This window comes from Marmota monax, unplaced genomic scaffold (assembly GCF_021218885.2).
Source record: "Marmota monax isolate L192 unplaced genomic scaffold, Marmota_monax_Labrador192_F-V1.1 WCK01_AAM20220418_F8-fsc00118, whole genome shotgun sequence".
Classification (NCBI taxonomy): Eukaryota; Metazoa; Chordata; class Mammalia; order Rodentia; family Sciuridae; genus Marmota; species Marmota monax.
This window is the reverse complement of record NW_026695231.1, coordinates 4,988,948-5,006,471: the sequence shown is the minus strand read 5'-3', so window position 1 is coordinate 5,006,471 and position 17,524 is coordinate 4,988,948. Positions and strand designations below refer to the sequence as shown.

At 31.6% G+C, this 17,524-nt stretch overlaps 1 protein-coding gene across 3 annotated transcripts in view; it reads right to left on the bottom strand.

Moving 5' to 3' along the window:
* Spata17 (spermatogenesis associated 17) overlaps positions 1 to 17,524 on the bottom strand; it is a 198,745-nt gene that overhangs the window by 140,206 nt on the left and 41,015 nt on the right. For all 3 annotated transcript variants that reach the window (XM_046438454.1, XM_058577055.1, XM_046438455.2), the window contains exon 5: positions 13,928 to 14,031. In XM_046438454.1, coding sequence (XP_046294410.1) covers positions 13,928 to 14,031 — 104 coding nt within the window. The remainder of the gene's footprint in view (positions 1 to 13,927; positions 14,032 to 17,524) is intronic.

Below are 17,524 nucleotides of genomic sequence, written 5' to 3'. Positions count from 1 at the left end.
GCTTGCTCTTGGTTCTGTGACTATTGTTACTGGGAAAAAAACACTGACAGAAATAAAATACAGAGAAATAAATACAAAGAAACTGAATTTAAAAATCTAAGACAATTTCTCATACTACAACTATTTAAGTTGTTCACATAAAAACAGAAGCAATTGGCATAGAACAAAAAGTCAATTTTTATATGCCAAGCTAAGCATGTAGATGTATGGATTTCAGAATAATCAAGGAAACCAAACATACAGCTCAGTTCATGCCAATATGAGAGAGCTGCCTAGGGATCTTGAAAGCACTGGAGGTTCTCATAAATGTGATATTTCATCAGTAATAACACACACCATGGAAAAGCTGATAATGAATTTTAATAGACTTTGCCTATTAGCATTTTGGCAAGCATGCCAATGAATTCAAGAACTCTTTAATAAAATTATATTAAAATTGGAATAATGTTCATATTAATGATGTATCCATTAGTCATTCTCCTAAACTTTGAGAGAGAAATTCTGTGATTTGTGAAAGTATTGTCACCTTTGAGATAACCTTTCCTATCTGTGAGAATGCAAAACATCCTTTATGCTTAGAAGTAAATAAGATATTTCTGTAACAGCTTTTAATATAGTAAAGATTTTTCAAAGTTACTTATAATATTGTATGTATATGAAATCTTTGCTGTGGTGGGTGGTAGTAGTACTAGGGACTGAATCTAAGGGTGTTCTATAACTGAACTAAATCCCCAGCCCTTCTAAAATTTTTATTTTGAGACAGGGTCTCTCAGAATTTCCCAGGTTGGCCTCAAACTTGTTATCCTCTTGCCTTAGCCTCCCTCCCGAGTAGCTATGATTACAGACATGTGCCATCACTCCTAGTGTGTATGTAAAATATTGATTTTTATGAATTACCATATCCATTTTGATCATGGTATATGATAATTTTATACCATACAATTTACTACAAATCTCATATGCATTGATCAGGCTCATTTAAATCTTTCTTATACTTCATGGAATTCAAAGTGCTTTAAGTTTCAGAGTAATAAATATACTGATACTTTTTATCTTTCAAATATATTTATTGCCATATTCTACCTCAGATTTAAGGGATATTGGAAGTTTCCTATATTCTCACTGAATGCAGAAGTCTTTTCTACACACATCTTGATGCTTTGGATAAGCCCTTTTGTTACGTTATTTTATACATTTGTAAATCAGCCTATTATTGAATGACTCTAATTAGGGTAAACATTTTTTATGTTGAACACAAATCTATCATTTTGTCCTATTTTTTCCCCTTTTCAGAAATGATGACTTTTTAACATTTTATTTTATTTTTTTGGTACTAGTGATTGAATTCAGGGGTACTTATCCACTGAGCCACAGCCCAGCCCTTTATATTTTGAGACAGGTCTTGCTTAGTCGCCTAGGGCCTCACTAGATTTTTGAGGCTGGCTTTGAACTTGCAATCCTCCTGCCTTAGCCTCTTGAGTAGATGGGATTATAGACGTGTGCCTCCATGCCCACCAGGAATGATTCTCAAAAAAAAAAAAAAAAAAAAAAATATATATATATATATATATATATATATATATATATGAAGACATATCACATCTGTATTTCCCAATTTTGGCCAAGTCCTCATGATTTCCAAATCCTGTAAAATGCTGGTTATTTTGGGTGTGGAGGGGATAGCAGATTTTTTTTTTCATCAATGTTAATCATAAATAGTAGCATCCAAAATTTAACACTATACACCAAATATACTATAGCTAAGGAGGTTTTATTTTTAATGATATTTCTGTCATTTAATTCATTTTCTATACATGAAAGAATGAAATGTACTGGAAAGAGCACTATTCTTCATACCATAAGCTCTAGAATCGCATCTCAGTTCTGTCACAGTTAAGCAATTTAACCTTGATCTACTCAAGACAGCGGGTATACACAGCAAGATGAAAAGTGTGTTCTCTGAAGAAACTGAAGGAAAAGGTTCAAGTTATATACTAGGATTATACAACCTGTGGGTGTGAAGCACCTGACTCTTTTCTCATCCTTTACTCAATTGTAGCTATAGCATATATTCCCTCAAGAGAGCATCAGAAGTTTCTATGGAAAAAAAATTAGCCCTGAAAGAAAGATCTCAATATACTGGCATTTGAGCATCCTCCTGTGAAAAGGATCAGCTCTTTTATTCAATATCTTTAAAAGCAAAGACTACTAGTCAATAAAATCTATTTAAATATATGTACATTCAAGTCATCTTTTCAATTTCTCATGCTTATGTATAAATAGCCAAATATACCAGTTGTGTGACATAAAAGGGAAGGTGAAAACAACCTACTTAAAAACAAAATTCTAACTTTTCTCCAATGCATGTTTTGGTACCTTTGTCAAGGATCAAATGACTATATCCATGTGGATCTGTCTGTGTTTTCTATTCTATTTCATGGGTCTTCATTTATTTTTATGCAAATACCCTATGCTGTTTTTTTAACTATAGCTCAGTAGTATAATTTGAGATAAGGTATTGTGAGGCCACCAACATCGCTCATCTTACTCAGTATTGCTTTGGATGTTCAGGGTCTTTTATTCTTCCATATGAATTTCAGGATTGTTTTTTCTAGTTCTGTGAAGAATGTCATTGGTAATTTGATAAGGATCACATTAAAACTTCATATTATCACTTTTAGTAAAATAGCCATTGTGATAATACTCATTTTGAGTATTCAAGAGCATAGTAAGCCATTCCATCTTGTAAGGTCTTCTTCAATTTATTTCTTCAGTGTTCTATAATTTTAGTGTAGAGGTCTTTTACTTCCTTGAATAAATTTATTCCCAATTTTTTTGTTGCTATTGTTGTTTTGTTTCAAGGTTATTGTGAATAGAATTTGTTTCCTGTTTTCTTTGTCAGTGTATTCATTACTGGAATATAGAAAAACTATTGATTTTGTATATTGATGCTGTATTCTGCTACTCCACTGAGTTCGTTTATCTGCTCTAGAAGTCTGCTCTAGAAGTCTTCTGTAGAGTATTTTGAATCTTCTATGTGTAGAATCAAGTCAGCAGCAGAGATAATTTGACTTCTTTTCCTATTTGTATCCTTTTAATTTCCTTCTTTTGCCTGATTGCTCTGGCTAAAGTTCCTATTGAATAGGAGTGGTAAGATTGGGCATCCTTGTCTTGTTCCTGATTTGAGAGGAGGTACTTTGAGTTTTTCTCCTTTCAGTATAATGTTGGCTTTGGGCTTGATATATATATAGCCTTTATGATGTTGAGGTACTTTCTTTCTATCCCTAGTTTCTCACATGTTTTTAACATGAATGGTGCTCGATTTAGTTGAAGGCTTTTTCTGTACCTATTGAGATGATCAGGTGATTTTGTTCTTGATTCTGTTTGTATTTGCATATGTTGAACTAACCTTACATCCATGGAGTGAAACCAACATGATTGTGGTGTATTATCCTCTTGATATGCTTTTGAATGCAGATTGCTGATATTTTATTAAGAATTTTTGAATCTATGTTCATCAGAGATATTGTGCTGTAGTTTTCTTTCCTTGTTGTGGTGGTGTCTTGTTTTGGTATCAGGCTTCATACAATGAATTTGGGAGTGCTCCCTCCCATTCTGTTTCATGGAATAATTTCTTTAAAAGTATGGCAGAACTGAGCTGAGAATCCATCTAGCTCCAGAATTATCTTTGTTGGAAGGCTTTTTATTTTGTTTCAATATTGTTGCTTAATATTGATGTTTATACTTTCTTGGTTCAATTTTGTTAAGTCATGTGTGCCTAGAAATTTCTCAGTGTCTTCTAGATTTTCCACTTGGTTAGAATGTTAGTTTTCAAAATAGTTCCTAATGATTCTCTGGATTTCAGTAAATGTGTGTGTTCTTCTCCTTTTTCATCTCTAATTTTATTGATTTGGGTCTCTCTCTCTCTCTCTCTCTCTCTCTCTCTCTCTCTCTCTCTCTTCTCTAGTTTAGCTAAGAGTCTTACAATCTTGCTTATTTTTTCAAAGAAACAACTCTTTGTTGCATTGATCCTTTGTATTGCTTTTTTATTCTAAATTTTATTAATTATGGCTCTAATCTTAATTATTTCCCGACTTGTACTGGTTTCAAAATTAATTTGTTCTTACTTTTCTAGGGCCTTAGGATATCATAATAGATTGTTTTATGGGATTATTTTTTAAATGTAAGTACTCAAAGCAATAAACTTTCATCTAAGAACTGCTTTCCTAGTGTCCCAGAGATTTTGATATGTTGTATATCTGTTCTGATCTGTTTCCAAATTTGTTTTTTATTTTTTCCCCGATTTCTTCTCTGATCCTCTCCTTGTTCAAAAGTGGGTACCAAAAACATACACTGTAGAAAAGATGGCATTTTTAACAAATAGTGCTAGGAAAATGGGATATATACATGTAGAAGAATGAAATTAGATCCTTATATCTCACCCTGTACAAAAATAAAATAAAAGTGGATCAAAGACCTAAAAATTAGATCAGAAATATTGCAACTGCCAGAAGAAAATATAGCATCAATATTCCATCACATTGACACAAGCACCAACTTCTTTAATAAGACTCCTAAAGCTCAAGAAATAAAAACAAGAATTAATAAGCAGGATAGAGTCAAATTAAAAAGCTTCTGGCAAAGCAAAGGAAATGATAGCATAAAGAGAGGGCCTATAGCATGGTAGAAAATCTTCACTAGCTACTCCTCCCATAGGAGATTAATATCCAGAATATACATACAGAACTCAAAAAACTGAACACCAAAAAACCCCACAAATAACCTAGTCGATAAATAGCTAAGAAACTACAGAGATATTTCTCAAAAGAAGAAATGCAAATAGCTGACAAATATATGAAAAAATGTTCAACATTCTTAACAATCAGGGAACTTTAAGAAAAAAACTATTATTTCATATTACCCCAGTTAGAATGGCAATCATCAAGAATACAAATAACAATAAGTGCTGGCAAGGATGTAGGGGAAAATATATACATTGTTGATGGGACTGCAAATTAGCACAAGTACTTCAGAAAGCAGTATGGAGATTCCTCAAAGAACTAGAAATGGGCTGGATGCAATGGTGTCTGCCTGTAATCCCAGTAGCTTGGGAGGTTGAGGTAGGAGGAGGATGGAAAGCTTAAAGCCAGACTCAGCAACTAAGAGAGGACCTAAGCAAGTTAGTGTGACCCTATCTCAAAAAATAAAATAAAATAAAATTTAAAGAGCTGGGGATGTGGCTCAGTGTTTAAGCACCCCTAGGTTCAATTCCTGGTACCAAAAAAAAAAAAATATACTAGGAATGGAACCACCTATGACCCATCTAACCCACTCCTTGGTACTTCTCCAAAATAATGCAAATAAGCATACTCTAGTGATACCTGCATAACAATGTTTACTGCAGCACAAATCACAATATCCAAGTTATGGAATCAACCTAGGTGTCCCTCAATAGATGATTGGATAAATGTGGTATATATATATATATACATATATATATATATATATATATATATATATATAATGAAGTTTTACCTAGTCATAAAGAATAATGAAATTATAAAATTTGCTAGTAAGTAGATGGAACTGAAGAACATCATGCTGAAATAAGACATATTCAGAAAGCAAGGATTGAATGTTTTACAGGCAGAAGCTAGAGAGAAAAAATAAGGAATTAAAGAAGGAGGAAGATCTCATGAAAACAGAAAAGAGAACAGTGCAAGGAGCAAGGATGGTAAAGGAAAGGAACAGCAGAATAAAATTAACTAAACTCATGTGCATATATGAATATATCACAATGAACTCCATTTTCATGCATATCTATATTGTACCTATTTTTTAAATCAACAAAAAAATTAAAATTAAATAAAAACAAATCTTAGGAGAAATTGATACCATAGGGACTGGAATAAAATTTAACCTACTAACTCAAAATATTTATCTATTCTGATTATATTCCACTTGCCATACTCCCACTACACTGGGGGCTTTTCTTCTCCATTTATCTCTCTTTTAGTGCCAACACCTTTTGCAATAGCTGTGTCCCAGAAGAGCTCATGACCAGGGGTTGGGAGTGAATTACTTCTTAGTTCTCACTGTACTTTATTAATGCTATTTCTTCCCTTTAACTATTCAACTCTGACAGTATTGATTACTTCTTATTGTTGCTTGTCTCTCAATGCTGAAACATGATTTGCTAAGTCCTTAACCATGTGTACATCCCTGTAAGTCATCCTTTCATATAAGCCTACTTGAGTTACCTTAGGTGAATTATGCTTTATGCAAACAAATGTATTAATCCATTTTCTTACAGAAATGTGAGAAAAATAACACGCTATTTCAAAATATTCCAAATATTAGAAATGCTTCATGTTTTATTCAGCTTTTCACTACTGTGACTAAATAATCTGACCAGGACAACTGTAGAGGGAGAAAAGTTTATTTGAGGCTCACGATTTGAGAGTTCTCAATCCACAGAAGTCTGCCTCCATTCCTCAGGGCTTGAGGTAAGGCTAAATATCATGGTGGTAGAGTGTGGCAGATGTAAGCAGCTCATATCATGGTAATCCAGAAGCAGAGAGAGAGACTCTACTTTCCAGATACAAATATATACACCAAAGCCACAATCTAATTCCCACCTCCTCCAGAAAAAACCTACCACTTTAGTTACCACTCAGTTAATCCTTATCAGGGGATTAATTCACTGATTGGGTTAAGACTCTTATAACCCAATCATTTCTCCTGTGAGCCTTCTTACATTGTTTCACACGTGAGCTTTGGGGGATCACCTCACATCCAAACCATAATGCTCTTGGATCAACCAATATGTTCATACTAATGACACCCCTCCTTTGGGTCACTTCAAGCCAGTGAATGATGAGATACTAAGGCAGGACCATTCTGCCAAACAAGTGGACTCTACCATAGGGTGACTTTGGCTTTAGGGCTTTAGGGCAATCAATCCATCAGCCTGACTGTAGCTTCCTTGGAAATCTACTGCTATTCCAGTCAGTCCCTTCCCAATCTTCTTTCCTTCCCTCTTTATTAACATAGGTATCTTTTTTGTTGTTGTTGTTTGTTTGTTTTGCATTGTAGAATGAAGGTTTTTCCCCCACCTAATCCTGTTTCTAAATATTAGTTCTCTATTATCTCTTCCTTACTCTTGATAATAATAGATGCTATTTGTTGAATGTCAAGTATATGCTCAGTGTTTCATATACTGCATATTCCTTAAAGATTATGCAAAGAAAAAACTACTGCTTCAACATACAGGTGAAGATTAGGCAACTAGTTTAAGGTCATATAGATAGGAAGTGGCAGAACTGTGATTCTAACCCACATGTATCTGAATTCAAAGTAAATGTTCCTAATTTTTCAAGTCTTAAATTTGTCAGCATAAAGCTCTCAAGATGTACCTAAGAGAAATAAAACATGTCCACACAAAAACTTGTACCTGAGTGTCCATAATAGTCTTACTCATAATAGCTAAAACCAGAAATAGCTTAAATGTTCATCAAGTAAGTCTAAAGTACTTAGCACCTTCCTTCTGGAGGTCCAACATCCAACTAGAAAGAACCATATGAGAAATGGTTAAAAAAATACATGGGTTATTTATACAGTGCAATATTTGGCAATAAAAAAGAATAGAGTATTTATTTGTGCTATAACATGGATAAGTCTAAAAAGAATCATGCTAAATAAAAAAAATGAAGTCACAAAATACTATACAAAATTACATATAAGAGGTTGTGAGGGGAAAGGGAAAAAAAACAAGGGAGAGAATTAAATTATAGCAGATGGGGTAGAGAGAGAAGATGGGAGGGGAGGGGAGGGGGATAGTAGAGGATAGGAAAGGTAGCAGAATACAACAGTTACTAATATGGCATTATGTAAAAACATGGATGTGTAACTGATGTGATTCTGCAATCTGTATTTAGGGTAAAAATGAGAGTTCATAACCCACCTGAATCAAATGCATGAAATATGATATGTCAAGAGCTTTGTAATGTTTTGAACAACCAATAAAAAATACTATATTGTATGATAGAATTTATATGAAATGTCTAGAATGAGAAAGCCAATGGGCAAATCTATGGAGACAGAAAGTAGATTACTGTTTGCCTGAGTAGATTAAGGGGAGGGATGGTTGCTAAAGGATACAAAGTTTCTGTTTAGGATAATGAAAATGTTTTCAGTTGATTATGGTGATGATTGCATAACCAACTGTGAGTATACTAAAATCCAACCATAGTATAATATATTTTAAATGTGTTCATTGTATGGTATATAAATTTTATCTCAATAAAGGTGTTACAAATGAAAACAAATATGTCCTTACAAAATCTTCCTTGATATATGAAAATATAGGGACATGTAATATCCAAAAATATCTTTCTAGCCTAACCATATTATTCAAAATTAACATGGTAAGAAACTGATTTGTTTTGCTGAATGACAAATTTATTTTTAAAAGAGAGGTACTATTATGAGATACTAACAATGAGCAACTACACTCATTCATTGAACTAGGGGAAATATATTATTTTTACTTTAAATATCTGTCAAAGATGGGGAAATAACAAAAGTCAGCGAGCTAATAATGTTTTATTAATGCTACCAATCTGTAACTCTGTAGCTAATTTTTAATTTCATTGTATAATTTTCTTATTCATAACCCAGGGCAGTTTTCACATATCAGGCTAGAGGTTACATAGGAACATGTCTACCAAGTGCAAACTCAGCCTTAAATTAATCAGTCCCATTTATCTTTGTAATCATTCCACTCTTGGTTAAGAAAATACAATCTTGCATATGTATTACATAATTTTTTTCATATTAACTATAGAATATATCAACTGTTTCTATTAACAAAAGAATGAACTAAAGTTAAACTTAGTGTTATTTGGTATCCTACATAACACAAATGCAAACATATTCTGATATAAAATAATTTACTAAGTTTTTTCTACAAATGATTTAACCATGCCCACCAACAAAGGGCTGGTCTACTTCTTTCATATTGTCTTTGAAATCCAGACCTTATTTTTTTTTAATGCTAATTCCTAGTTAGAATAAATCATAATCACTTTGAGATAATACTAAATTTTAAAATATAATTATGAAAAGATACAATGAAATATATTGTCCTAGTAAACCTCTGAAACCAAAAGCCAAAATAAATCTTACCAACTCTAAGTTATTTTCTAACTCTAAGTCAATTCTTATGCCAAGCAAAATGTTGAAAATTATGAGATGTGTTGAAATAATACATGCAAGTCACTAACTGTAGAAATCTGTCTCTAAAATGGCCTCAGTCATCCCCACTCTGGAATTCATTCTTTTGTTTAATTCCCTTCCTTTCAATGTGGGATGGACCTAGTTTCTTTCTTCATATGAAGACAATAGAGAAAAAGTGATGGGATGTCTCTTTTGATATTAGGTTGTGAAAAAAAAAATGTGACTTCCATCTTGAATGCTATCTCACGTTCTCTGGCTCACTTGCTCAGAAGAAGCCAATATCTATACCTTAGGCTAACAGCCAGGAGAATTACAGTCCCTGTAAATAAGGTTAGAAATGCATTTTCCTCTCCACTGAGCCTTCACATGAAACAGCAAACCTAGTTGATGGTATGACTGCCATCTCATGAGAGACCTTGAACCTAGGTGCACAGCAAAGCTCCTCCCAATTTCCTAACTGAGAAAACTATGAGGTAACATCTGTTTATTGTTTTAGACTTCATTGGATATTATGTGAAACACAGCAAAAGGTAACAAAACTGAGTCCTATCCCTGTGATTTGAATTGAAAATAGAGTAAAGTGATGTAAAAATATAATCTAAATATGTGTTGATACTTTTCCAGCAAAAATGAATAGATGATTTTAAAGTTTACTATTTAAATGTAACTATCATTACAAATAAAGTTGAACATATATGTCAAAAAATATAATCATGTCACCTCTCTCTTTAAAAGGGAAATTCTTTCCAATGCTCTTAAAATAGTAGTTAGATAATTTAATATGGCCTAAATGCCCAGTATGGAGAACCCCAGTTACATTGTCTGGATATGTCCCTAGTCAATCTTTCCATCATGTTTCATGCAGCAATCTCAGTGAAATTTGACATGTTAATAATGTCTTCATTCCTGCACAACTTTCAGGGCTCAGTTTCTGTGCTTCTGAAAAATGCCTCTAAGCCTGCAACTCCCACTCCTACCCTAACCCACAGCAGTCATTTTTTTCTCAATTGTTCCTCTTTTCCCTGGCACCCTCTATATCTTGTCCCTGAACCATTCCTTGCTTGTTCTCCTTGCTTCTTGGCTGCCAGGATTTGAGCAGTGTCCTGATAATTGTTCCTGCCACCACCAAATTTTGCCTTATCTCAGGCCCAAAGCAATGGAGCCAACCTTGGATTGAAACCTCTGAAACCAAGAGCCAAAATAAATCTTTCCAACTCTAAGTTATTTTCTAAGGTATTTTTTCACAATGACAGAAATCTGACTAACACAGAAAATAGACAAAAACATAAATACTCTCAAGAGGAATATTGTGCCATTTTTTCCCCACAGGATTATGGATTAAGTTCAGTACACAATGATCTTGCAATTTTTTAACTATAAATACATAGGGAAAACACCATATATGATACAGAAAAATGAAAAATAATATTACATGATCACATTAGATACAGAATACAAATGTGTTATTATTCAAATTAAATTAAAATATAATTTAGAAAAGAGTAAAAAGCCTGCAATTATTTTTAAAATGATCAGGCAAATTTTAAATATGACTAAGTAGTACTTTCAGAAATAAAAAGTATAGTCACCAAAATTAATTCTATGAATGGGCTAAATAAAGGGAATTAGTGAGGCAGAAATAGATAAGAAGTCATTATCCAGAAAAGAATAAGAGTTACCCAGAAAAAGTATAAAAAGACAAATACATGAAACATTATTAAAAATTATATGAAAGATTTTGAGAATAGAATGAGAAGGCCATCAGAGCTCAAAAAGAAAACTAAAAATGGAAAAGAGTGGATATATAAAGAGATAATTGGTGAAAATGTTTGAAAACTGGTGAGTGCATAGATATTAGAGTAAAATAATATCTATTGAAAAATTGATAGACTAAATAGAGATCAACAGCAAGACATATTGTAATAAAACTGCAGAACACAAACATAAATGCAGCCATAGAGAAGGTAGATTAGCCATAAAAGAATACTTCATCCAACATAGAAAATAGGAAAACCACAAGTCCTAAGAAAAATAATTGTTAAGCCATAAGCTTATAACATACCAGGTACTGTTTAAGCACTTCATAAATATTAATTCATTTATTTCATAATAAACTTATGGAGTAGTTCTACTATTTTCCTCACTTTCTAGAGGAGGCAATTCTTAGGAAAAGGGAAATAAAATTTGCCCACAGTCACACAGGTACTAAGTGACAGAGATCTGGGAGAATAGACACCAAAATTTTAATAGGGTCTATTTCTGAGTGATAGAATTATAGATGATTTTTTGTTTATTTTATGTCATCTGTATTTTCAGTTGTTATACAATGCTCATGTATTATTTGAGAAATAAATAGTTTCTAAAAGATGAATGCAAGATACTTACGAAACAAATGTGAATAAAAAGACAAAATGTGAATAGTGATTGTTTGAAAAATAAGAATAAAATATATAAGTCTGATAATTTTGAGAAGAGACAAAAATTTAAATAAGCAAATTTTAAAATAAGAAATGAAATATAATAACAAAATATACATTTTAGTTACAATGTCTTAAATAATATAGGACATTTTAATGGCAATAAACTAAATAATTATCTACAAATAAATAAAATGATTACTAACAGTTATAAAAACTTGAATGGAGGTTTGGAAATATTAAAGTATATCTTCTCTAAAAGGTTTTAGTTACACAAGAGTTTTATGATTCATTTCTTTTAAATTTCTAATGAAGAGTAAGACCCATGCCATGTAATTTACTCAGTTCATCTAATAAATATAGCAAAAACCTGGTGCCAAGACCTAATGATTACAATACAAGAAAATTTTAACCAATTGTGATTAATAAAAGTGGATGTAAGTATCCTATATGAAATAGTATTATAATAAAGTGAGAAATCAAAAGAACAATTCAATAATTGCTTGGTTGGATATATTCATAGAACACACTGATGGCTTAACATTAGTGTATGTATTACCAATATATACTTTTCTGTTTGTAGTACTGAGGATCATATTGGTAAGTGAAAAAAAATATTCCAATGAATAATAGAGAATCATTTGTTAAATTCACCTTCCACTCTTAGTCTTAAAAACTCCAAGATATGGAAATTTAAAAAAACTGCTTTGCAATGTAATAAAAATATCACTAAAAACAAATTGTCATCACTGTTATGCTAAACTCTCTAGTGATAGAATTAGGTCTACTAACCTCAGAATGAAAACAAGGATTAATGAAAATACATTCCAAACAGAAGATGTAAGCCTTTCCAAAACCACATTACTAACTGTTCACCTCCTTGAGGACTTCTTCCATTCAGGGTTTCAATTAGAGTGAAGCAAATAAGGGCCCTGAAATGTAATTTTCTTAAGGAATAGCTTTATATTTTAAAAGTTAATATGTGAACTTTACCAACATGCTTACACCCGGGATTGTTGAAGTACAGAGTTGGCACTTGCAAGACTCGAACAGCGAGCACGTCCTTCAGTTGTATGTTTTATAATCCCCACTTGCTTCCTGTTAATCCTCAGTCCAGCTCATATTTCTTCTCTCTCATACTCTGCTAGGTTTTTTAATGAAAAAGCTTGAATTGGCCATTTGCAGATACTAACCAATCTCCAAAGCTTTAGATTTCTCAAGAAGAAATTAAACAGAAATCTCCTCTGGATCATGTTTTTGTTTGTTTGTTTGGGTTTGTTGTTGTTGTTGTTTTAGTTTTCCTATTTCTTTCATTGACTAAACCTGTATTGAAGCTATCAAAAACTTTTTACTGATATTTCTAAAGAAATCAACGTAATGAATTTTCTATGCTTAATTTTTAAAGACCAGATTCTTTACAACACACACAAGAAATTTAAAAGTTAAGAATTTAGTTTTCAGATATATCTTCACACATATCTTACTTTAGGATTTCAGATAAAACTTTTTTAAACATATTATTGCCAATTGTTTGTTATTTCTATTTCAAAGAACTTTAAGAAACAAATAATGCATGTGGAAGCATTTTTTTAAAGTACAAGCTACTATATAAATGCCGATTATTAATAATTATGATTTGTATTTAATGTAAATATTGTAGTTTTATGGTCACTTTATGTTATTAGAATAGAGTATATCACAAAAGGAAAAAATCTCTATTTTTAAAGTACAGTAATATGAAAACTCAACACATATGGCTTTGGAACGGTTGACTGACTATTATTGCAATGCCTTTATTCTGCATAAATCTACAGAAAATACCCTATAGTCTATATCCAGGTACTAACTTCCTGGTGTTTAAAAAATAAACACTAACAGTAAGATAGACATTTTAATATGTTCCATCGTATTTTCTTCTTTGAGAGGTAAGTTCTTGCTATTGAACATGTTTATCATAATATATGAAGCTTAGCATACTTAACAATCTGTATATCACTGTACAGATAAAATGCACCTTCCTATGTAATAATTTTATAGAAACTGAACTATTTTGCATAGAACCAAGAAATTACATGTACAAATAATCTAATTTTGTCTTTACAAAACGTTAATGTATAATAAACAACTTTTAAGATAAATAGAATCATACATCTCACCAATAAATATCTGCCTGAAATATTACTGCTAAAGAAAGTATTTCTAAGTAATGATTAATATCTATTGAATAATCTTTCCAAAATTTTCACTAGTAGATTAATGATTGTACTACTCACCTAATTGCATCATTGGTCTCTGAAACAGCTTTTAGGTAGTCTTTCAAATAATAATAGTTAAAGCAGTATTTCCGAATCCTATAGCCTCGCCAGCGTCTCTGAATCTACAGGTATAAATAAAAGATAAAATATACCATTTAAAATTTTCATTGAAAACATTAAATTTTTTCAAACCAATGTAATTATTTCTAAAAGTTCATATTAAATAAAGCCTTAGACTTTTCCACTAATATAACAGTATATAAGTTGCAAACATAGGTGGTACTTGCAGAATTATAAATATTTGAAAGATAAAAATACTTGTTATTACAATTTATTTTAAAATAGTTATAATCATTTCACAAAATATTAACCTCTAAGTTAGTTATTAAAAGATTTAAAAGTTGACCTACAAATTCCTACCATTTGTACAGATAAAGCAAATGGAATTTTTCCCCCCAAAACCAATGGCTTCAAGACTGCATTTGGTCTCATTGAAATAAAAATTTTAATGAGTTTTTTTTAATTCAGTGGTACTGAAATCTTTAAATAAAATTTTGTCTTATATCTTAATCATGGCATTTTATTTCTTCTTTATCAATAACCATATCAGTTAACATTCATTGAGTTCTTATATGCCAGGCACTATTCTAAGGATTTTCTTATGCTCTTCGACTTTAGAACACTCCTTCAGATATGATGTACAGATGACAAAATGACTACCAAAAAGTTTAGATAATTTTCCTATAATTACACAGCTATTAGTGACAGATCCAGGAGTCAAATTAAGGCTTCAGAGAATCCATTTTCTTAGTCATTGTAAAACAGCATTGGGAAGGAAGTAAAATACAATTTCAATCAATTAAAACTAAAAATTATCAACTTTTTAAATCTTTTACTGCAATACAAGTTGTTTTATTTTTAGCAGAAAATATAATTAATGTGTGTTTTTTTAAGATGAGAAGACAGTCAGAGGTATAAGATAATGTACTAGGGCTCCTAGATGTTTTATAAAACCCCAGCAATCATGAGACTCAATCTCCTTAAGTCCTATATTTGATAACACAGCCTCTATTAGGGCAACTTAAAACAAAATTGATAATGTATAATATTATCAATCAGTGATTTTGACATGTTATAAATGATTCTCCTGCAGTATACGAAGTACTTCCAATTCAGCACAGTTTGCTAGTGAGACAATACCTGTGTTCTCTAAACATATTTTTTACTTATAGAGAGACAAGGCCTACTTTTTTTTTTAGCTAAAAGACATGTATCTTAAAATATTTCTAAGTGGAATGCTGAATTTACTTGAATTCTTATTCTTTGTTTTTAAAGACATTGTCCTTAAAAGGCAAAATTTTATAATCATTATAACATCTGATGTACTAAATGCCGAAATTTTAAGGAAGTGTTTTAGTCAACCTCTCAGAGTGAGAAAGAATAAAATAACTGAAGATACACAAAATAACTTGTGTGTACAATTGAACCAGATACACCAATTCTAGAAAGTAAACTAAATAATATAGCAATGCAATGTAACAAAGTTATACAATAAGAACTTTTCAAATTATCTTATTTTAAAGATCAACTCTATAACTAAAAATCAATTTTTCTAAAATCATATAATACTCAATATAGAAACTCTCCCTAACTTGACCAAAATCATAATATGGCTGACAAAGAAGAGGAATTGACCAGAAACACTTTCTAATGGAAAAGAATAATTAATTGAAATATGCATATATATATAAAGCATACATGCAAATAACTGAGTATTTTCCTGGCTCATTTCATTTAATCTTATAGCATCAATCTGAAGTGGAGATTACAATTAACCTGATTTTATACAAGGGGAAATTGATGCTTAGAGAGGTTAGATAATTGCACAAGGTCACATAACTGTTTGGATGGCTTCAAGTATTTCAGCATGCTTTTATCAAATATGCATTATACCATGATTATGAAAGAGAACACTTGTAAACATGTGTACTGGTAGAAAATTCATCCTCAGCAATAATAGTGACTCAGGTTGCATAAGAAAAATATTGGGTTATCAAAACATTACTCAGGGAGAGACTGCCTATGACATAAAGATGTCACTGAATTATAAATAAAATAAGATGAAGTGTTCTAGAAAACATCAAAGATGCATGCTGGAGTATTGAGAGGAGTGATAATTGTGGTCTGTGATCAGATAATACTAGAGTAGCAGGTATGTCCATTTTAGAGAAATGAGGTCTGTAATTGGCTGAAAATTTTGTGCTAAAATAAGAAGGATTTCCCACACTTAAGGGAAAGAAAGCCAGTGGCACTGGCTTATTTCCTCTCCAAATCCAGCAGCAACTGAAATGTCCCAGCTACACTCGGAGAGGCTACAGCTTTCTAATAACCTAATATCCTAGACATCTACTCAAAGGCAGTTAAAAAAATCCCTTCCAAGACAAATCCATTCACAATTGGGTATGAAAGGGCATAATAAGTAAGTGATGGTTAAGGTAACAAATTAAAACTCATTCGCACTAAAGTACAATCAATCAATCTTTAAGTGGCTTTGTCCAAGATGAGTAAGTAAGAATAGCTGGAAGAAACTGATCATTTGAGTGGGTGAAGAAGCTGCCATCAGTGAAATGAAGGATCTAAAATTTATTGAGCTCCTTCCAAATGCCAGGTATTATGCTAACTGTTTAATTCTCACAATATCTTTGTGAATAGGGCATGATCTCCACATTAAAAATGAAGAAACTGAGGTTAAGTAATTTGTTCAAGGTCACATAACCAGTAAGAGTAAATGGCAGAGTCAAGATACAAACCCAGATCTGTCTCACTCTGAAGTCCATGCTTTTTTCACTAATATCTTACAAATACACTGTTTAAAGAGAAAACGAGTGTGCCTATTCTTTAGTTCCATTTTTTTTCATTATAGAAAGCCCAGTGTGACCAATATTTAATTGATTTAAAAATATACAACATAGATGAAATTGTACTATATACTATAATTCCTATTATAGGCACAATGACATCCTGAATTTTGCTAATTTTTCTATTGCTATTCCAGTACTACAGAATAAGCTGACTATTTTTAAAGTACTGTCAAAAGGCAAGATTAATTTTATTAATTTTTTTCTTAATTTTGATGTAAATGAGAAACAGTTTCTAAAAAATAATAATAATAAAATTGGCTGGTATTCATGTCCTTCAAAGTAATTAGCAACTTTCAGAAGTGATTGGATAAAACAATTATTGTCATTGATCAGCTCTGAATAGATAATTTTAAACAAAGTCATTGTGTGCTCAGCAGATTACAGCTTGTTAACGGGCAAGTTCTAAATGACCTCTTAAGCTAGTCAAATCAATGATGCATATTCCTCATTAAGAAACATCAAAATGTAAGTGGTCTTATAAATAATGTTTATTTTAAGCACTAAAACAAATGGAAAAACCTTAAGATATCAAAAGCCATCTGCTCATAGAACAGATTTTTCTCCTTTGGGTTTATTTTTATTCCTAAAAATTCATAATAATTGTAATGCCACTGAAAGGGAAAAATGTATTCTTGCCCAAAATTAAAGACAGGAAACAAATTCATTGATAATAACCCACCTGTTATTAATGCTT